The 23,866-nt window shown below is 42.6% G+C and overlaps 1 protein-coding gene across 4 annotated transcripts in view; it reads right to left on the bottom strand.

Annotated features, from left to right (window-relative positions):
* Nucleotides 1-1,731: 1,731 nt before the first annotated feature.
* spsb1 (splA/ryanodine receptor domain and SOCS box containing 1) overlaps nt 1,732-23,866 on the bottom strand; it is an 80,638-nt gene continuing 58,503 nt past the window's right edge. For 3 of the 4 annotated variants that reach the window (XM_055659621.1, XM_055659618.1, XM_055659619.1), the window contains exons 2-4: nt 21,479-21,526; nt 18,215-19,044; nt 1,732-2,848 (exon numbers count right to left, since the gene is read on the bottom strand). In XM_055659621.1, coding sequence (XP_055515596.1) covers nt 2,721-2,848; nt 18,215-18,905 — 819 coding nt within the window. In that variant the 5' untranslated portion in view covers nt 18,906-19,044; nt 21,479-21,526 and the 3' untranslated portion in view covers nt 1,732-2,720. Of the gene's footprint in view, nt 2,849-18,214; nt 19,045-21,478; nt 21,527-21,792; nt 22,289-23,866 lie in introns of those variants that run through there. The other variant, XM_055659620.1, reaches the window with a different exon arrangement.

Genomic DNA, 23,866 nt, shown 5'->3' with positions numbered 1-23,866 from the left:
ACAAGATTCAAACCATATATCAAAGTATAAATCAAAATATATATTTTGTCATATCATAAACCATATATCAAAATATTTTAGACAAAGCTGGAGTAAGGTCAGACAGCATCACTGGAGAAAAGGGAATCGGTGACGTTTCAGTTAGAGACCCTTCTTCAGAATTAGTAACTACATCAGCAGAAACAAGTCATTTTCCACTTGCCCAGAGATGCCGAATCAGACTTTAAACAATCCCAATAATTGCTGCAATCAAAAATGCACGAAAAATGGTCCAACTTCCTTCAAGGTGCAATTAAGTTAAGTTGATAGAGTTTCACTGATTGCTGCAGCTTTGAGGCTTAGCCAGACTTCCTCAAGCTCGTTCAGCAGTTACAGCAACCATGTGTGCCACAGACATTGGGAATTTCTTGTAGAATCGCTAATCTGCTAACAATGTTTGCTGTTGTAAAAACACTGCTCCTTTCAGCGAAACTCAAACTTCAGAGGAAGCTAGGAAGTTATGGGCTTGTATTTTCTGGCTTGCACAGAGATTGGTGATAAAGCCAACTGTTCTCATTCCTTCCAAATCAGAAGGAAATGCATTCATACTGATGGCAGCCTTTATCATGAAGTGAGCAGGTGCAGTTAATCGTCTGTTTAGACTAAATTGTGAAAACTTATGGCATTGAACGAGCTTCAAAACGGACTAGTGACTGTTAAATATACAGCCATTTTAAACCACCACTCTTAACCCAATAAATGGAGGCTTCAGTCAAGAAGCAAATAGACCAATGGAAAAATATCACAGGCCATATGGTTCACCTGCAAATCTATTTTTGGTTGCCCTCTGATACCAATTTAAAATTAGGTCAATTGGTAAACTTGTTTAAATGTAATATACTATGCCCTTTGAATTGCCCCTTCTCGGGATACACAGCAGTTCCCCTTGCAAGTGATGCCACAGAGCTTGCAGCAAGGCAACCCACAGGATACATCTGACCTTGTACACATACTCATTTTAAACTATGTCAGTTGCATTCCTGGTCAGGTTTATCACAGAGTTACCGAACTGAAACCATGATAAGGAAATTGCACAAACTCTCATTAGTGCCTTCAAAGTATTAGACGGCAGCACAGTGGCGCAGCGGTAGAGTTGATGCTTTACGGAGCCAGAGACGCAGGTTCGCTCCTGACCATGGGTGCAGTCTGTGCAGTGTTTGCAGGTTCTCTCTGTGACCACGTGGGTTTTCTCCTGGTGTTCCGGCCTCCTCCCACATTCCAAAGACACGCAGGTCTGTAGGTTAATTGGCTTGGTATAAATGTAAATTGTCCCCCATGTGCGTAGGATAGTTAGTGTGAGGGAATCGCTGGTTGGCACGGACTCGGTGGGCTGAAATGTTTCCGCACTGCATCTCTAAACTAAATGTACAGGTTTTTAGGTTAATTGGCTTCTGCAAATTGTTCCTAGTGTGCAGGATCAAACTAGTGTACAAGTGATTGTTGGTCTGTGTGGACTCGGTGGGCCAAAGGGCCTGTTTCCAAGCTGCATTCCTAAACTAAACAGAATGCAGAAGTAAAGCAATAATGTTTGGCAGCGGCTCATTTAAATATATTGGCAACACACAAAAATAGATCCAAGAGCTGTGATGTTCCACAAGACTTCTGTTGACATCTTTCAGCAATCACCTGCAGGATTCAATTCCAAACTTTGTTGCAAAAAAAGTTAAAACTCTCAAAATAAACAGAAGGCAATTTAGAATTTAAGTTTTATTGAATGATAGTTTTAAAAACAACCATTTTATCGACATATTGCACATTAAAACCAAGAGGCACTGGGTTACCTTCAGACCAGGCAGATATATCCCCCCCCCTCCCCAAAACTAATCACATATGTAGTTACTTGCAAGTGTAGGTATTAGGAATACATTTTCTACCAGCACGGCTAGTAAAGTCTTTGTAATTAGGATTTTGGCATTCAGAAACAGCATTCCTTTTATTTACAATTTGGATACATTTTGTGCACTCCAGCAACAATGGGTCAACTCAAAACGACACGACAATGATACCCGACCAACTTCATAAAGTTAGGTTAGGATAATTTAATGTTAAGATTTTTATTATAAGAGAGAGTAATGAATTCAGTATTAGAGGCAAGTTTCCTTTGGATAGACTAAATCGGGTCTTTTCAATGGACTGACTTCAACCCAACTAAAATCTTCAAAAAAACTTTCCCTCCACTCAAACATCCAATGGAAATTTCCCCACACCCAATGCTGCCACCCACCCATTCTCTACACCAAATACTCTAATGTTTCTCCTTAAAGACTCCAATAGCAGCTTTTAAAAGAATATATTTTATGCCCAGCATTATTTTTTTTGCGAAGTAGCAATACACTGCAGAAAAACTAGAACAAATCTCTATTCTGACAAACTGAAATGTAGATTATAATCATTTTAAAAGAAAGCTGCCATCAAAAACTGTAAAACAACAGTATCTTTGGGGATTTGGCCGATTCTATTTCAAAAGTTAATGGAAAGGTTTCCACAGATTAAAAAAAATCTCCCAACTTGTAAAAAAAAATATCTCTGGACCCCCAAAAATGACTGGATGAAAATGTTAGAGTTGCTGGGCTTTGGGGAAAATAAGACCAGAGTTTTAAAATAATGCCCACCACACAATGGATGGAAGATAAATGGGTTAACTGCCCATGTCTGGAGGTTTCAGTCCTTTTCTTCAGCTGTCATTGGTATGCAAGGTAACTCTTCAGGGATGCTGGTAGTGGTAGAGACTGGATTTCATTCAAGCGATCCTTGCTGAGAGCGACTCGCACTGAACGCCGACAGAGGTCCATCAATGGCAGTGGTTCGGCTGAAAACAGAAAGGGGAAAGCTTTATATTTAATCTGTAATATATTCACAGTGCCCAAGCTTTCAATGCAAAATATCCGATACTAAAGCCATTGCATGCTTAGTTTAGTGATACAGCGCGGAAACCCTTTAGCCCACCAAGTCCGCACAGACCCGCGATCTCCACACATTAACACTATCCTATGCACACTAGGGACAATTTAAGTTTATACCATGTCAAATAACCTACAAATCTGTACATGTTTGGAGCATGGGAGGAAACAGACGATCTCGTAGAAAACCCACGACATGGTCACAGGGAGAATGTACAAAGTCCGAACAGCCAGCACCTGCAGTTGGGATCAAACCCACATCTCCGGCGCTGAAAGCAAGGGACTGCTGTGCCACCTCTACTGGAGTCACTCTGAAACGCCCCACCCCCCCTGCATTGGGGAAGTCACAGTGGGTACATTATGCACAAGAGTGAAAAGCCACCAATGGACATCTTAACATTTCACTGGCAAATACTACAATTAAAGCATAACATTTGTTAAAAGGAAATAAATGAAACTGCAAACTATTGCTAAATGCTCGGGGCACGAAAAACTTGCAAAACTCTCAGAAACAGGGCAGTTCCTACTAGTTGCTTAGGAGCTCCAGACTCCATGATGGGTCCTGACATTTGACACAGCCTGGTTTATACAGCGCTCAGGAGCACAGTGACTGATAGCATACCACAATTACAGGAACAGTATAACTACCTGTTTGAACTGGTAAATACAGGACAACCCCTCCAATTAATTCCTAGAGTATTTCAAGACATACTTGTGTGATAGATTCTGTACATTTTTGTACTAAATTCAACAGTTAAGGGAGTTTACACAAGCTGAGAAAATGCAGGAAGGAGTCTTCATTCCATATTCTAAACTACTGTATTTGGCATCAAGCTACAACTGCCCTCCAAGGATGAAGCTGCTGGTTTAGAGCAGCTGCTAATGGGACAATAGGACTCCTTGGAGGCAATGACTGCTCTACAGCTGATGTCCAGTCACCTCTCTGGGCCATATTGTACATGGCCAAAAGCTGACCAACATTCTCAGACACAAACTCATGCAGAAAGACAATAATCAAACTGTTATTCCACGTGGCTTTAAAATTAGACACCAAAAGCCTCAACTTAAAAAGAAAATCAGCTGCAGGTAGTTCTGCTATAAACTGCCATTCCATAACGTGGGTCTAAAAGGCCCGGCCAGACCCAAACCTTCACCTATTCATGTCTTCCCGAGCTGCTGCCAGACCAGCCGACTACTCCAGCAGTTTGTCTTTTTCCATAATTCCAATTGGATAATGTAAGAGAGCAACTGGGAAACATTTGCATTACAAAGGCCAAATTGTTAGAACACAAATTGGATTGTTAACCAGAGAACCACGTGTTACTTTGGAAGTTGACAAGCAAGACAGTCTTACATCTGGGCAGAATAGGGGCTAAAAAGCTTCCATTTAGGCTTTGCCAGTAATCAGACACCATTGCTACTTTAACTGTGGATGGCCATTGTAAACTGATCGCTTTTGTCACTTGTGCAACATTATTCTTGAACAATCTAATATAGAGGCTGTGTAAGAAAGAACTACAGATGCCGGTTTAAATCGAAGGTAGACACAAAATGCTGGAGTAACTCAGCGGGACAGGCAGCATCTCTGGAGAGAAGGAATGGGTGACGTTTCGGGTCAAGACCCTCCTCTCCAGAGATGCTGCCTGTCCCGCCGAGTTACTCCAGCATTTTGTGTCTACCTAATATATAGGCTTTAATTTTAGCTTGCTAATATATAGGCTTTAATTTTAGCTTGCAGAGGCAGAGTATGCAGCTATTAAAAACACTTAAAATAACTTTGTCCTCGAGGGTCAGAAAGTCCAGCCGCTAACCTCTTTTCCCCATTGCCAGATTTTATGACACTATTTTATACAAGGTTTTGCAGCAACTATCATCATAGGTAGCATGATTACCTATTTCAATCTGTGATGTAATTCCACAGGGTAACCAAATTACCACAATAAACAATAATCTAGACTCCTCTGGACCTTCTGAACGCCAGATTCTAATGGTGCGTAAAGAAAAACTGCTGGTGGAATTCCATAGGAGAGGCAGCATCCCTTATTGTCCCATTCCCACACAATTCTCTTCCCCCCCCCCCCCCCCCCCACTTGTCCCATCTGCCCACACCACCTCCCTCCACCCCCACCAAACCCTTCCCAACCTCCGTTGCCATCTCCACCTTGCTCTCCCCAATAAACTTACTACACACCTCCTCAACCACGTATTGCTTGCCAGATCTTGCCCCCTTTCCTTTACCACAAGACTGGCCATTTCCCCTATACTCAGTCCAAATGAAGGGCCCATTGCAGATGCTTCCTGACCCACCATGTTCCACCAGCAGTTTTAAGCCAGAGGGTGACGGGTGCCCGGAACAAGTTGTCAGGATGGTAGTGAGGCCGAATCTATAATGGCATTCAAGACTTTTAGATAGGCACGGGAATGTAGAAATTTGGATCAATTGAAGACAGGGGCATCATGTTGGCACAAGACATTGTGGACCAAAGGGCTTTTTCCTGCACTGTGCTAGGCACTAACCTACTGAATTCAAATACATTGACTACTGATGGTACCAGAGCAATAGAAGCCAGTGGGGCCCAGTGGTCTCCAAAACTATCATTCCACCATAATTTGGATATCAGGGGTCGTTACAAGAACAAAAACATGCCCAAAACAAACCGAAGAGTGGAATTGGAAACCACTTAAAACATCCAGTTAACTCCTTTCAGCATCATAGGCCTAAAGCTGCTGGAAAAAAATTCTTAAGTAGTCCAACTAGTCACAAGACCCAGACGTGGGTAAGAATGGAGAGTGATGAATAACCAGTTAGTTATCTAGCATCCCAAACACAAGCAGGAAATGTTGCAAGATAAAACCTTGTGCCAAATGGCTTCATTGCAAATGCTGCCAACATCCTCATTCTAGATGCATACTGCACTAAACTCCCGGCACCAAGACATTCATAGTTGGTTCAAACAAGGTCTCTGATCAGAAATTACTTTCAATGAAGCACTCGACATATTATGCCACCAGAAATTAAATAGGAAGTGCAGGCTCAGGCAGCATCTGTGGATAGTTTAGGTTCATGTCACATGTACTGTGGTACAACAAACAATTTTTGTTGTGTGCTAACCAGGACCAAGAGTAGACAGCACTTGCTTCATCCACCTTGAACCTCTGGTGCCTGCCAATTTATTTCACCTCTCCATGCCAACATTTGTCGATTGTAATCATGTATTCTCTTTCGGCTGACTGGTCAGCATGCAACAAAAGCTTGACACTGTACCTCGGTACATGTGACAATAAACTAAATTGGCCTGTAGCAGAATTCATCATTTCTGCTCATCACCGTGGTCAGATTTTCCTTATTCTATTTGTACATACGTCCTCCCTGGACACATTTCATGCCATTTACAACAATTAGACACAAGCTGCTATTAACAGCTGCAATTATTCTATCAAGATTCACCCGGAGATTCTCTTTGCTCACCGATCCTCTCTCCTACTGAAAACTTACTATCTTGTTGCCTGGCATTGTCCCAGATTCAAAACATTAACCATTGCTCTTTCAATAATTGTGGCCTGACCTGCCAATTGCATTGTGCACTTTGGGTTTTACTTCAGATTCAGTATTTGCAATTTAAAACATAGTTTTGGCATGCCACTGGCAGCCATTACCAAGCAGAAAACTTGTGGCAATCTTCAGGGATGCCTCTGTTGTCGTTCTTCCCACCCATCTCTTCCACCACTGCCCCCTCTCCCACCATCACCTCCAAACCAGTGGCTACTTGCTTGAGCAGATCCAGAACTCTCAGATCTGAATACAACATTTGACCATCACTTCACCCCGCTTGATATTAAAGCCACACACAGCCCATCATTGTGGACCCGACCCCGGTCGCGCCTGCAAAACTCTACATTTCCGCTCCAGAGGAGCGTGGGCAGGATTTTTGCAAACATTGAAAAAAGTTGGGTTTACAACTGCACATACAGGCTGTGAATGGAGACAGTGTTTTGAATTTCTACTTGGCAATGGTGTGTTAGCTTGTTCACGTTCCGCATACCAGCACTGATATTCCAGCTAAGATGAACACTGCTGATTTAGGTTTGGAACTAAATTCTAATCAATTGAGTAGTTGTGCAAAAAGAATCTAAGTTCAAGTAACCCCTTGCATCCCCTCACTCCCCATTCCTCAGCCTACCCAAGTTGTTGTACTGGCTTCAAAGTAGTCTTGCTGAGTCTCATTGTCTGTAACTCATTTTCATCTATCCCACAGCTAACAATGACTTGTTTCCTTTATCGTTGTCACTTCTTTAAAAAAACATCTTTCATTCATTTGTTCTACATCTTTTCATGTCACCATCTCCATCACTCATTTGTCTTTCCCCTGACACTCAGTCTGAAGAAGGTTTTCGACCCAAAACATCACCACTTCCCTTTCTCCAAAGATGCTGCCAGACCCAGTGTTACTTCAGCTTTTTGTATCTATCTTTAGTTTAAACCAGCATCTGCAGGTCCTTCTTACATATTCAATTAAAAGTCAGACAGGAGAAGTAGAGGCTGCTGTATGTTATGTTACAGGTAAACACTGATTACAAAGATGCAGGAAACATTCACGAAAGGCCGAGTAATAGTTAAACATCTTTAACCCAAACTATTTTCTCTTTTCACAGAAGCTATCCGACTTGCTGATTATTTTTAGCATTAGTTACATATTTCTAGCTTCTTAAGTTTGACATTTAGATATTGTTGCCTAAAAATTAAATGTCCCATTTCAAGTGTGCTCAAATGTTTGGATTAAAACAAAGTGCCAAAACCACCAGTTACTGGAGAAGAAAAAGACTCAGCCAATGAGTATTTCACTAATTTACTGATTACTGCAATCTAGAGAAGAAATATTATCAGCAAATCAAGGGGGATTTTGAAAAGGAATGGACCAAAATGGCAGAATCAGTCTGAAGAAGGGTCTCAACCCAAAAGGTCACCCATTCCTTCTCTCCAGAGACTGCCTGTCCCACTGAGTTAGTCCAGCATTTTGCTCCATCTTTGGCAGAATCATTTTACTGACTCTCCAAGGGCCACGGTGGCAGTAACATCACTTACATTCAGCTGGCTCACAGGCAAGTCACAATTTACGTCTGGCACCAGAAACAAGACGCTGATCTCATCACAGAAAGGAGCTGTGTCCTCTCACAATGGGCTCAAGAATGACCAGTCACCTCGTAGAGGGAAAAATATCAGCAGACTTGTGAAAATATCCAGTCCTAGTGCACAGAGAGAGGGGAGAGGACAGAGAGCTGTACATAGAAGCCAGTCACATTATGAGTATTTGAAACTTTTTCCTCTTAAACCAAGCTAGTCAGTCAATGACCATCTGCTTGGCCTAGAAACATAGAAAAAAACAGTAGGCCATTCGGCCCTTCACCTCCATTCAATATTATCACAGCAGATCTAAAATCAGTAGCCCATTCCTGCTTTTTCCCCCCATTTCCCTTGATTCCTTTAGCCTCAAGAGCTAAATCTAACTCCTGCTTGAAAACATCCAGTGAATTGGCTTCCACTGCCTTCTGTGGTAGAGAATTCCACAGATTCACAACTTTCTGGGTGAAAAGTCCTCACCTCAGTCCTAAATGGCCTACCCCTTATTCTTAACCTGTGACCCCTGGTTCTGGACTCGCCCAACACCGGGGACATTTTTCCTGCATCCAGCATGTCCAATCCTTTAAGAATTATGTTTCTATAAGAACCCCTCTTATTCTTCTAAATTCTAGTGAACACAAGCCCAGTTGACCCATTCTTTCATCACCTGGCAGAGTCTGCAGTCCCACGTTGGCCTCACCGACCCTACTGACCTGCGGAGGATGGGCGAGTGCCAGCAGGATCAACTGGGGGAAGTATTCTGGTCTCTTGGTGGATCAGCGGGAGGTGGACTCCCTGCCGGAGATGACAGCTTATGTGTGGAGCACCACGCACCTCCTCTACCTGGGGGTCTACCCAAGTCCCACTGAGGGGGCTTGGCCAGCAAACGGGCAGGAGCTAGAAGCGAAGGTCTTCGCCCAAATAGGGCGTTGGGCAGGCCTCCTTGGCGTGCTCTCTTACGGGGGGGGGGGGGGAAAGCATTGGTCATAAACCAGCTGGTGGCCTCTATGTTGTGGTGCCAGCTGGCCACTCTGGTCCCATCCTCTTCATTTGTCACTATGATCCAGAGGAGGTTGGTGAACTTCTTCTGGCAGGAGAGGAATCATTGGGTCACTGCAGAGGTTCTGGTTCTCCAGTTGGAGGAGGGCGGTCAGGCGCTGGTTAGCGTCCGTACCCAGGTGGCTGCTCTCACTCGGGACCCTGCGGAGGTATATGTATTCCGAGTGTCCTCATAGATGTCACGCGCTGGTGACGTACGTTTTCCGCCAGGGTCGCTGCCTTCAGGAGGGCACACAGCTTCCGGTGGCGGGCATCAGTCAACACGCTAGGTGGGAGTTGCCTGGCTTTTATTTGAGATCTACTTAAAGCCAGGAATCTGGTCACCTTCAGCCATGGAGGCAGCCCAGGACAGAAAGGTCAGTATGGAAAGGGGAAAGAGTTAAAATGTAAGCAACCGGGAGATCCAGCGCGGCTTGGCGGACAGAGTGCAAGCGTTTGGTGAAAATGCTGCAAATTGTTCTTGCTGTTTTTACATTGAGCTGGTACCATTGGTGTAGGAGGAGTAATTCCGATCCAATGAACACTCATTTCATTTGTACTCTGAAATAAAAGAATGTCATTTGCAACTTGCCAACTGGGGGCACAAAAACATAGTACTAAATAGAATCTATCCCTTCCATGCCTTGCCTGGGAAATTTCCTTGAACTTTTCACTAATTCCGATGTTATTACCTCCAGTCAACAAGACAATCCAATCACAAGTCAACACGAATTGGTCAGAGGATTAATAAACTCAGGCCGATGAGATTATTTCTCAATTCTCATTGTCTATCTCGTTTTTACCTACGCCACAGCTAATAAAGGCCTGTTCCCTTTATCATTGATTCTAGAGATAGAGAGTTTATTGTCATGGGTCCCAGATTGGACAATGAAATTCTTGCTTTGCTTCATCACAACCGAATATTGTAGGCATAAATACAGAACAGATCAGTGTGTTCATGTACCATTGAATGTATATGTGAATGTGAATGTATATGATATGAATGTGTGCGTATATGCATACACACACACACACATAAATTGCAATAGGCTACAGGTGCACAACCTTTTATCCGAAAGCCTCCGAATGGAAGATTTTTAGCGTAGATTAGGTAGGTAGCGCGGGCGGCTTGAAAAGTCTGGAGTGACTGCCTCCTCCCTGGGGAATCATTGTAAATCATTGCATAAATGTTAGTCAGTTAGTTTGGAGGGATTTTAGGTGGTGGTGGGGTGGGTGGGTGAAGGGGGAAACTTTAATTCTTAGTCCCCTACCTGGTCGGCGACTCCCAGCATCGCGGAGCTGGGGGCTCCGTCCGGCTGCGGGCGGCGCCGGTTGTAGCTCCGACCCCGGCAACTCTACCCCTGGCTGCGAGGCGCTCCAAATCCAGCGTCGCCCGCGGCCCCAGCTCCGCGAATGTTGGGAGAAGGCGACCCGGTAAGGCATTGCCCGCTCCCCGCTGGTATCCCAGCGCTGCGACGCCGCCGACTCCCAACATTTACGGAGCTGGGGTGGGGGGCGTCCGGCCGCGGGCGGCGCTGGATTTGGGGCGCCTCGCAGCCAGGGGTAGAGTTGCCCGGGTCGGAGCTACAACCGGCGCCGCCCGCAGCCCCAGTTGGGAGTTGGCGGCCACAGCGCTGCGGAGCTTACTGCACGGCGACCCGGTAAGGCATTGACCGCTCACCGCCTCTCCGACCAGGTAGGGGACTAAGAATTAATGTTTACCCCTTCAACCCCCCCTTCACATAAAAGCCCTCCAAACTAACTGACTAACATTTAAGCAATGATTTACAGATGTTTAAGTGTCTCCCCGGTCTCCGGGGAGGAGGCAGCCGCTACAGTAGTACAGACCTGGGTTGACCACGGGTCGTTTCGGGTCAAGTTTGGCGCCAAACGCGAGCTTTGGTGTGCCGATGACATCCTGGAAAAAATGGCCGGTTTTCGGAGGTTTTCGGATAAAAGGTTGTGCGCCTGTACTAAAAAATTGTTACTTTTTTTGGCATCTTTCATTCATTTGTTCCATATCTCTATATCACCGTCTATATCTTTCGTTCCCCTTTCCACTGACTGTCTGAATGGTCTCGACCCAAAACACCCCATTCCTTTTCTCCAGAGATGCTGTCTCACCCGCTGAGTTACTCCAGCGTTTTGTGTATCACAGGCTATATAAGGGAACATTTCACATCAAATCTGAGTCAATGCCACCTACACAGAACTGTTCCAGTATGTTTACCGTCTTCAAAACTTAAGATTAGTCAAACAGAAAGGTTAGCCTGAACACTTGTGAGTTGGAGTGCTTCTTACAGGGAAGCTGATTATCATTTACATTGGTCTACGTAGTCTAGACAGAAGAATGTGGCTGCCAACAGAAGTGTCTCAACACAATTGCACCAAGTTGATGTCGCAATTGATATTGCATAAAGATGCTGGGAATTAAAATCCTCCCACCTCGACAGGAATTGTGAAGCCAGGAGCCATGTGCCAGTTTTCATTGCGAGTTGATGGCAGAGCTGACAGTTTCAATTTTCTGGGCAATAATAGATGAGATAATTTGTCCTTGGGCCAGCACAAAATGTAATCATGAAGATAGCGTGTCAGTGACTACTTTTTAAGAACTAGATTCAGCATGTCGCTGAATAGTCAAACAAACTGCTACAGATGCACTGTAGAGTTGGTGGCATCACCTGGTACAGTAATCCCAACATAGCGACATGGTGGCGCAGCGGTAGAGTTGCTGCCTTACAGCGAATGTAGAGCTGGAGACCCGGGTTCGATCCAGACTACAGATGCTGTCTGTACAGAATTTGTACGTTCTCCCCATGAGTTTTCTCCAAGATCTTCGGTTGCCCCCCACACTCTAAAGACATACAGGTTTGTAGGTTAATTGGCTTGGAAAAGAAAAAATTGTCCCAAGTGGGTGTAGGATAGTGTTAGTACGGAGGGATCACTGGTCAGCGCTAATCCGGTGGGCCTGTTTCCACACTGTATCTCTAAACTAAACATACGAATGCAGGAGACAGCAGTGGTTGACTCGGCCCAGTGCGTCATAGCATCAGACACCCTCGCATTGCGAAGCTCTACCTCAAGGCAGCAGCATGCATTAAGGATCCACACCCATCCAGGCCTGCCATCTTCTTGCCGATTCTATCAGGTACAAATCCTCCAGTGTGGGCTTAAAATCCCACACTACCTTCGTCAGGAACTGAACTGCAGAGCCCCAACCCTATTTGGCTACAGAAGCAGGACACTAAGCACTACCACAGTCACCTTTCCTAATTGGGTTGGGCACATACAATTTATTTTATTTTTGCAGTCTTTTTCACTGCCTTGTAGGATTTATGTGCAATGTACAAATGCCACCTCAGGATAAACATGTCCCTATCATTATTAAAATCTACTTCCATCATTTCAAGGTGGACACCCACCAGCTCCAACAGTGAGAATCATCTGTGTAGGAGAAACTGCAGATGCTGGTTTCCACCAAAGATAAACAAAATGATCAAGTAACGCAGTAAGAGAGGCAGCATTACTGGAGAAAAATGTGGACTGGAGTCTGAAGAGTCGTGACCCAAAACATCACCTATCCTTTTTCTCCAGAGATGCTGTCTGATAAGCTGAGTTGCTACAGCATTTTGTGTCTATCTTCAGTGAGAATCAGCTTCATAGTTCACCAAATCTCAAACGACTCCTTTTAAACAATGACTGCGTTGCTAGTTTTGGCAAGGTGGTAACCAAAACACCAACTCACTTGCACCAACTGCATCAAACGGTGCACGTCACCCATTTACCTGGTGGGATGAAACTCCCACCTTAGACCAAGACTTCTCTCCATCTTTAAAAGCTGCCAGCCAAGGATTTATTTTGGAAAGTAGCTTTTGGTTACTTCCATTTCCTTTCGTTGCTTAGCGTTAAATATTGACATGCCTCAGGACAGTGGAGATGCTGTATTAACTGCAATATGCGGAAAACATCCTGCACAGCTCAAATCACCTTGTAATCAGTCAACAGCTCACTTTAAGTACCACAACCTTCACCTAGTTTACAAAGCTCTTAAAAACAGCATCCATCTGATTCTTCAGTGCATTTACATGATCATAGACGTCTTTGAATCTAGCAGAGCAAGTACATGCGTTATAATCTGTAATACTCATGGAACGCACTTGAATATTTCAGCATGTTTCCATTAGCATTTGAATGGGAAGATTTTGAAGCAAGTTTCAATACCAATCTTTGTGCAAAGTTGGTGGTAGATTAATGAACTACAATCAGATGTTCCTTCATAATAACTTGAGATACACTAAAACCTGGTGTTCAGTGCATGGACCAAATGCTTCACACTCACTTATTTTCATTGGGATGTGCTCAGATTTGGGCATAGGCCTTCACCCAAAATTAATGAATCTGTTGCTGTATCAATCATATCCTCATATTACCTCATGTCCATGCACGAACCACTTAACTATTCTTTATCTTCAAGTCATTCTGCTTCCCACCATTGCTGTTGGCATAAAATGTTGGACATGCCCAATTTTACATTGTTCCCCATTGGCTTTACTGCCATGGAGGCTTCCTGTGGCTTTTTTTGTTGTGAAAACTTCCATTCTACACAGAACTCACATAACTAGTTATTTTTGATTAACCCTGACTTTAGACTGGCATGTTGAGGACATGCTCCTTTTCCGAATCCAACCTCTCTGTCCTGGGCCTCCTCCATGGCCAGAGTGAGCACCACCGGAAATTGGAGGAGCAACACCTCATATTCCGCTTGGGCAGTCTGCACCCTAGCGGCATAAACATTTCATTCAATTTCCGGTAGCCCTTGCTGTCTCCTCCCCTTCTCAGCTCTCCCTCAGGTTCTTCACTCCATAGATGCTGCTGCACCCACTGACTTTCCCCAGCACTTTTGTGCTCCTTTTTCTTGCAGTTGGATGTGCCAATTTAAATTTACTAGCATGTAATCCATAGCCTCCTGTTAGTCTTCAAACCAAATTGCATCAGTCTTACCATTAGCCTCTGAGCAACAGTCAAGGCGAAGGACCCCTGAAAGTAACCAGGGGCAGCTACATCTCCTTGCCAAAAAAGGTGGCGTCGAACAACTTGAATGATTAAAAGTTGCCCAAATCCACCAAGTTCTCAAAATGTGTCGGAAAGAACTGTAGATGTTGGTTTAAATTGAACGTAGACACAAAATGCTGGAGTAACTCAGCGGGACAGGTAACATCTATGGATTCCTTCCCTCCAGAGATGCTACCTGTCCCGCTGAGTTGCTCCAGCATTTTTGAGTCTATCCACCAAGTTCTCCATCTAAACCATTCATAAGCAACCGCATTTCCAGTAAGTCGTTACACCCTGAAGCAGTTCAATAGTACCATGGTAACACATTCAGTTTAAGGAGTATTCCACAGAGGGCGAGAATTCACCTGTTATGGCGAGAAACAGCAGCACAACAGGAGAGCTGCTGCCTTACAGCATCAGAGACCCAGGTTCGGCCCTGACCACCGATGCTGTCTATATGGAGTTTGTATGTTCTCCGTGTGACTGCATGGGTCTCCACACGGTATCTCTAAAGTAAACTAGCCTGTATGGTCATCTTAGTTGGCATGGACAGATTGGGTTAAAGGACTTGTTTCCATGCTGTATAACTGACTACAAGTTGCCATGACAAGACAATACTTGGCAGCAGTCTTATGAACTAGAGATGATTCCTAATTCCAAAGTTGTAGCTTTCCACAAAAGTTTAAGGGTTGATGAGACCATATAGCGTTTCAACATCGATAACATCTTTTGCATTCTGTGACAATCATTCACCAAGATAAAGTCTAATGATTTAGTGGTCGCACTCAGTAGAAACACTTAGTCTGAAGAAGGGTCGCGACACTAAACATCACTTCTTCATGTTCTCCAGAGACACTGCCTGACCTGCTTGGGGAAAGCAACATTTTAAGATTTTACCAGAAAAAAAAAAAATATGAAAGGGCAAAGAATGATAATTAAAAACCCCAGAGTGACTTATTTTCATAACAGAGTAGAATTAGGCTTTTCGGCCCATCAAATCTACTCTGCCATTCAATCATGGCTGATCCAATGCTCCCTCCTAACCCCATTCTCTTGCCTTCTCTCCATAACACCGGACACCCACACTAATCAACAAATTTATCTCTGCTTTAAAAATATCCACTGACTTGGCCTCCACAGCCTTCTGTGGCAATAAATTCCACAGATTCACCACCCTTTGACTAGAGAAATTCCTCCTCGGCTCCTTCCTAAAGGGATGTCTTTTAATTCTGAGGCTATGACATCTGGACCTACACTCTAGTTAAAGAGGCATAAAGTAAAACCTAAAACAACTCCCCAGGTTATGACAGGGTTCTGTCCCATGAACCACTCATAATCAGTTTGCTAGACAGAAGTGCGGGAGAAGCCAGTTGGCAAAGGATACACACAACAGTTGGTAAATCCATTCCAATGGTCATCCAAATGTTCAGTAGTGTGTCGGGGTTGCACACGTCAGGCATTCATAACACGGGGAGGAGCTGTATATTTAATGTCAATTCCCAAAGGAAAGTCACCTTTGGAACAGAATATCCACAAACTGCACTGTTCCAGGTTTCTGGATCAATCTATGCATCAAGTACTCATAAGAATGTTCGAAAGGAAATTAATGGATTTTGTGGTGGAAGACTGCCCAGACAACTTTTTTAAAAAAAAACTTAATGATAGTTGAGGAAGTAAGCACACTTCCAATAGCTAGAACAGTTTTCTCAGAACTCATCCCTTATTCATGGCACCCAGCCGTGTCATCAGTCTCAACCCAGTCTCCAAATTGACAAGACTGCTTCATTAACAACTTGCTCCCAGACTAAAATCATCCAAGCGTCTCAAACCATTGGTTTCAATCCCCAGAATACACGTGACTGTCTGTCTGTTGGCAACTCTGATCCTAACTGCTCAGAAACAGTCTCCTATTCTCCTATTTGGCCACGATTATCCTCCCAACTAAAATGTACCACACCAAGAATGTCATTTCTACAGAAGATTAGCAACACCACTTTTGTCGTAGCCCATTAGCTGCTCAAATCCACAAACCACTTGTTCTATCGGCATGTCTCACACTGCACCCTTGCACTTCCACAACTTAACCTCACCTCAACATTTGTCACTGTCCAAGAGCATTTGGTTTGCCCGTTACAGTGCCAGCTAGTCCAAACATCCAATTCATATGCCTCATTTCAAATTGCATTCTTCATAAATCCCACCCCTCTAACCCCAAGTCTTTAACTTTGTCCAGTCACAATTCATGTTGTGTCTACATTGCTTCAAAGGAGATATCATTTGCCATTTCTAATCCTTTGTAGATGGTCCTCAAGACATCTGGTTGAGTAGGAGGTACGTTATATTATCCTACATTTCCTTTGTATAACAAACACATTTGTTTACTGTACTGAGATCTCAGTATTTGCTAAACCACAGGCTGAATATTCCGCTGTTTTATTTACCTTGTAGGGTTGCAGACTATATTTACCACACAGTTCTGAATGTCAAATAAGAGCAAAATGGCTAATTTGTTTTTTTTTCTAGAATATTTAATATTGAATTCAATTATGCACCCCTCTACAGCATAGGGAAAAAAACCCACTATTTTTTATGCTGTAAAACATCCTCCAATAGGCTTCACAGCTGTATCTCTGTACTGTACACTGACAATGACAATTAAAATTGAATCTTAATCTGAATCTGATTTAAAGTAAACAAAGTTCTGCAAGATGAAGAAATACTAGAGTCAAAATTAAAGAGTTACAAGATCAAGAACCAGGTCATACAGTGATCAGAAATAGTGGGTAGAAGGGAAGAGATATAACACGATCTAGCTGGTGCGTTAGTTTAGATTACCAAGTCTGTAGACTAGATCTAATCGCTAGATTTGACAAGTCTACATTTCAGACCAGTCTGCTACTTCCTACTCACGGGCTTTCCCCTAACCCAACTCAAAACTTTCAGCTTCCTTGAACCACATTGGTTCCTCAACTACAACATTACACTTAAATCAGACTACAAATCTCCTCCAGACCGATGATCCAAGCAGCAATTCTGGCCTGACGACCATTTAAAGTTTCTCCACTCCAAGCAACTGTCTCATCTATGGAGACCAAATGTTCTCATGTTTTTAGAGGAGATGCAATGGATATTCCTGGAATGATTTTGTGACTGAACTCACGCTTGTTTAATTAAACTCCAGACAAATAGTTGCTCATTAATGTGCAATGTAACTGCTATATTATTAATTCAAGTTACCAATGTATGCATTAGGATCTGTTCCAACTTGAACACCTCGACAGGTGTTCAAATTAGTTCATCTATAAAAGCCTTCAGCATCTGACAAAAAGATCATGAAAAACAAATATGCAGTTGCAACTATGGTGGTCCCCACTTTCATTTCAGATTTGCTCTATAGATTTTGCCTTGATTGCATTCATTATTCACGGCAGGTGACAAAAGTTATTTCTGCAAGGTATTGGAAGAATGTTGCTGCCGACAGAATCATGTCATTGTGTGCGTCAATACCCATGGGAGGTGGCAATAAATCGTAAAGTCTCATTTATCTAAACTGACTCCACCTCCCCAAATACAAGTCACGTTTTGGACCATTAAACATTTAATACTGTGCACATGCATGGAGGTAGTCTGGAAAAAGCCATTTCAAAGAGTCACATATTCTACGTTCCCAGAATAAGCAGCACTTTTCACACCAAAGCACCAGTTAATAATTAGAACAAAATCGTTGCTTATTTGACAGAATCAAACCAGACCTGGTATCAAGTTTCTACCCAATGACGCAACTAAAATGGAGAACTGTAACCGTTCCAGTCATCTCGAAATATGATTGAGCATTATTTCATTTCCATTTAAAATTGACTTAATTTGCAACTTCAGATAAACAATGTATTTCAACTGGTTAAAGTGACCACGGCACTAATTAAATAACCTGTATTTGTGAATGGACAAAACATTTGAGTTAGTCAGATATTAGACCAGATTTTAAACTTGCCTTAAGTTAGACGAGCTGAAAATAAAGGTTGTAATAAATTAGTCCACGACTCCAAATTAGTTTTAGCTTACTTACGTTCAAGTCCATTAATGTAGCGCAGTCGGATTTCACAGTGACCCCAGACGGCACTTACAATAGGATAAAGCTTTTTCCCTTTAAGTCCTCGATATGCTATTCCCAGATAGTGTCCATCCACCATATAACTCAGAGTTCCTTCGTCCATGTCCAAAACAACTAGGAATGCATCAGGCACAATAAAAGTCTCATGGGGCTCCAGGTAAGCTGGATAGGTCTGGCTTGGCTGATTTTTCCCATCATAGTAGAGTTTGTTACGACCAAGGTCCCAGCCCCAGGATTCACAATTACTTCCAACAAGTGCCGTGTAACCGACAGAGTGCAAAGGAGAATCTCCTGTAGCAACGCCAACCACTGCATGTGTCCCTCGCTGTCTCATTGCCCAAGTAATTTCCCACACGTGTAGTCCTCTGGTGTATCCGACCTTGCCTCGTATGCCATCGGTGCTCTGCGCCACTGGATGGCGATGAAATATTAACTTGTCGTCTTCTTTAACAAATACATTCAGTGATCGGTCGTCATTATTCCACGAGTTCGATAACTGGACCTCGCAGGAAACGGGCGGCATGTCCAGTAGCATGTCCAGCCGAGCTGGCTTACAATAGTCGAGCCCCTGCTGCTCATGTCGAAGGGGCCTGTAAGGATCTCTCACATCCACAGTCTTGAGTCCAACAGCAACTCGTTGCCCCATGGTTAAACTTCAGAACAGAAAGGAAAAGAGCCAAACAAACAAACCTCCTTTTACCCAGCCTTCCAATTCGCTCAGCCTCAAATCGAATTCTCAAGTCAGTCAAAAACATCAGGCAAACGGAAATATTTAGCTTCACTTCCTGAATGATAGAAGCACATTAAAAAGACACGTCAACATTCATTCTTCAGATATTGTTTGCAAGACAATTCTACAGCTAATATTCATACAGAACTTGCAAATCAAAAACATTAAACACAATTGAAAAGATAACCAACAATAACATAGAGACTTCTCTGGGAGAGAGGCAGCCAAGATATTTATCAAGCCAGGGTAATGCCTCCGTTAAGCCCTCTACGAACGCGTTTCAAAAGAGGTCACTTCATTTTAAGCCTTGGTAAAACAGACTTAGTTTAACAATCTCACCCCACTGCCATCTCCAAAACCAGTCTAGGGAATCTTCACTGCACTTCTCATGGCAAGTACAACACTTTTTGGGCAAAATGGTGCACAAAGCTGAAGGTGTAGTCTCAATGCAAACCTATAATTATAAACCCAAATTTTGTCCGAGGCCAACATGCCATTTGCCTTAATAATTGCTTGCTGCACACGCACATTTGTTTACAAGTAAACCCAAGTACCCTTCATTCACAATGCTCAATCTTGGCACTTCTAAACACTGCTTTTGTTTTGTGCAAAGTGGGTAACTCAATTCTTTCCAGATTATATTACTCCTGACCATTTATTGGCTGTGTTCCCTTAAAATCTCAATTTTCACCTCTGTACTCAATCCCATCTAGTCAACCTTAGAAACAAGGCAAAAAGGGACCAAAGGTCAAACTGCAAATAGCTGGGGCTCCAAACAGATTCCTCCAGACTCTCATGGGGCTTTCTCACGGGGCGACTTGATGCAAGAGGTAACCAGAGTTGAACATCGTGGGAACCTCGTACGATAACCGTACGGCATTCGTGGACCAACGGCAGGTACTCGTGTAACTTGTTGACTCGGGAGAAAATTCAAGCAAGCTTGAATTTCTCCAAGAGTGACTTGTACACTTGTCGTTGAACATTGAAACATTATATGGACGTAGTGGCCAGTGCGATATCCGTAATAACTCTTGTGTTTACCGTGAGAACTCCTGCGAACCCGGTGCTCATGTGAGTATATATAACGATATATTAGTACATCAACAGGAAAACCATTTAATGTTATCCATGATTTAAAAACATACATTGCTATTGATGTAAAAGTGCTGTTTTTGCAGTTAACTTAAACTTCTCTTATAAGTGTGTCTGTGTCCTGCAGCTGCAAAGTAAAAAAGTCAGACAGCTTTTACACGCTCTGTGTTTGAAGTTGGAATCATGTCTCCAAGAGCCATAAAATAAATTATGCATGAGGGCAGGCAATTTTCACTTGTAATGCTTGTCTTAAAAAAGGCTATCTGTATTTACAAACTTGTGCTCGGGTATCCAAGAAGCACAAGAAATACCACATTAAATGCGGCGGGCAGGCTCTTAAACAGGGCTGCTGCATACAGTGCATCAATGAAAAACACCACCATCCTGTACTCGAAACTTAGTACAGGCATGTCTCCAAATGAGCCAATTCAACCAAGGGACGATATTTATAGTGTATGAAAAAAAAAGTTACATCATTTGTGTCACGTGATGATTTAACAACACTTCACAGTTCACAATGTTCATTCAAGATTTAACGGGAAAGCTCGGGAGACGGACAAGTCACTCGCACAAATAACAGAAATGCCGAGTACCCGTGGGAACTCTTTATCTACCCCTGTTATATCGTGTGATATCGTGCTAGACCACGACCACTTCACTCTGGTTACATCTTGCGTCAAGTCGCCCCGTGAGAAAGCCCCTTAACTTCTCATCCAAGACCCATTTCTTCCTGCCCAGTCTTGTCCAATAACTAGTTCTCGATTCCATTCAATAATTACCCCTCTTGCCCTTTGTTGACCATGTTCGTGCATGGGATCTTGTCGGAAGCCTTGAACCCAAACACATTACAACCGATTCACTTCATATATATTCTACTGGGCGTTTACTCAAGCCATTCCAGTAGATTAGCCAAGTCTGGTTTCATGGATCCATGCTGATTCTGTTCAATCTTAATGTGTTGTCGAGTGATATCCTACTTTGCAGACATTGGACCAAATACCCAGTTCTCCATTTACAAAGTAAGGACATATTTGCTACCCTCCAAACCTAGAATTCCAGAATCTATCGAATTTGCGTGACCAGCAAAGTAATCACTCTCTGAAGTTAGCCCTTTCAAATCAAAGTCCAGAATGCAAAGTCCAGAATTTACAATGAAAATGTTTTAATTTCCATGTTTTCACATGATTACTTAGGGCTGCTACTTTTCTGCAAGCTTCCACGCTTTTGCACTATGAAAAGGCAAGGTGATCATCACTAAAGGAATGACCCAGACCTTCATTATGCCAGCCAAGAGACTTCCCAACAGAACACTCATGTTCACAGTAAGACACACCAAATACATTTAACAAGTTTTTTTTTTATTTTTTTTTTAAACTGAATGCAATGAATAGGCATACCTCACATTGCTTTAATCTCCGCTGTGCCAAAACATACTTTCAAATGATCTGGAAGGAAAACAAAAATCAAAATCAAGACACATTCATCATTTGCGAATTCAGTCTATTTATATTTAGCAGAAGAGGAATTGAATCCAATTAATACAGTGCAGCATATACCAAGTACTCTCTACTTTGAAAGTTTTCAACTACAGAGTATTTAAAGCTAACATTGCAAATTTACAATTTAAGGAGCAACCCTGGTACAAAAATTAAAGTCAAGATGAAGCAGACATTACCAAAGATAGCTTTAAAATGTGGTTAGGAGAACAGACCTGTCCCATTTGCAATGCTGGCAAAAGTGCTCTTAGTAAGGAATCTACGTACTAGCAATTAAATAGGCATGACAGTGTGCATGTATAGGCTACGTCAGTATTTGACAAGACACGCCCATTCTTCAGGGCAAAAGAGTAGACTATTCATCACGACAAACCCAACGTGGCCTGAACAATCGAGACGGAAACAAAACAGTGATACTAAACTTGCTAAACTTCTTGCATGGCTTTGGCTAGCTCGATTGTTATAGCTTTTTTAAATAAAGAAGATCGCTTGTAGAATTAGGTGATCGACTGGTGATACTTGCAGCAAAACCTCCCTAAATGCTTATCCTGGAATGCTATACAGACTGGCAATACTAGTTCTAATAGATTAAACACTTCATTCTCAACCATCCAGCAAATCTGGAACTTAAACTTCACATGACCCACTGCTACAAAGCAGCTAATGTGTTAGAAGGCATGAAGAACTATAAAGTGCACCTTTCAACATAGATTGCAAACATAAAAACTATTAACAAGTGTCAAGCTAAATATGCTAAATATTTGCAGCATATTTCAGCAAATGCCTCTGACCCCTCTCCCACCCCCACAAAAGATATCATCAATCCCACTATCATAGCTGTTTATTTTATAAGTCAAAAAGTGATATGCAATCTTTAGGATTTGCTATGCAATCTCCACATTAACTGTGCAGAGAATTCATACATTAAATGGCCTCCTCGAACCAAGGCAGTAGACTCAAAAAGGAATCTATTAGCAATGGATAAAGATTGGAATAATTTGCAAAGGCTTTGGGAATAGATAATATCTACCAGTTAACACTGCTGAAGGTACACTCAAAACATGTTACTGTACTGTGCAATATCCTGCAACCATTCATTTTTAATCTTGCAACTTAAATTAGTAGAAGCACCAGCATTCAAAGACTTGTCGCAAAATTCAAACTACAAAGTGGATACAAAACCAGTGCAACTCTAGCCAAAACTGGATAGGGCAGCATACACACGGTCTGGTTGATTCACATACTGGGGAGATTGTAATCTAAAAATCAACAAAGCCCAAGATGAAAGCTCATTCATTATATCTTTTACCAATCCCCAGTTGAGATTCACTGGGGGAGGTCAAAATACCCGACAGGTTCTTTCCAGACCAACTACAAATGAAAATGTTTAATTTGGTCATAGAAAAAGCATATCAAATTATAAATCTTACTGTCTTCCAGTACTGCGTGAATGAATAAAATTGATTAATTTTGCAGTTTATTTATCGGTTTCCCCACATTGCATTCCGCAAGAAAACAAATTTCATTACCATATAATATAACCATATAACAATTACAGCACGGAAACAGGCCATCTCGGCCCTACAAGTCCATGCCGAACAATTTTTTTTCCCCTTAGTCCCACCTGCCTGCACTCGTACCATAACCCTCCATTCCCTTCTCATCCATATGCCTATCCAATTTATTTTTAAATGATACCAATGAACCTGCCTCCACCACTTCCACTGGGAGCTCATTCCACACCGCCACCACTCTCTGCGTAAAGAAGTTCCCCCTCATATTACCCCTAAACTTCTGTCCCTTAATTCTGAAGTCATGTCCCCTTGTTTGAATCTTCCCTATTCTCAAAGGGAAAAGCTTGTCCACATCAACTCTGTCTATCCCTCTCATCATTTTAAAGACCTCTATCAGGTCCCCCCTTAACCTTCTGCGCTCCAGAGAATAAAGACCTAACTTATTCAACCTATCTCTGTAACTTAGTTGTTGAAACCCAGGCAACATTCTAGTAAATCTCCTCTGTACTCTCTCTATTTTGTTGACATCCTTCCTATAATTTGGCGACCAAAATTGTACCCCATACTCCAGATTTGGTCTCACCAATGCCTTGTACAATTTTAACATTACATCCCAGCTTCTATACTCAATGCTCTGATTTATAAAGGCTAGCATACCAAAAGCTTTCTTTACCACCCTATCTATATGAGATTCCACCTTCAAGGAACTATGCACGGTTATACCCAAATCCCTCTGTTCAACTGTATTCTTCAATTCCCTACCATTTACCATGTA

Source organism: Leucoraja erinacea, chromosome 30 (genome assembly GCF_028641065.1).
Source record: "Leucoraja erinacea ecotype New England chromosome 30, Leri_hhj_1, whole genome shotgun sequence".
In the NCBI taxonomy this organism is placed as follows: Eukaryota; Metazoa; Chordata; class Chondrichthyes; order Rajiformes; family Rajidae; genus Leucoraja; species Leucoraja erinaceus.
The sequence above is the reverse complement of the archived record's forward strand: the minus strand, read 5'-3'. Positions and strand labels throughout refer to the sequence as shown.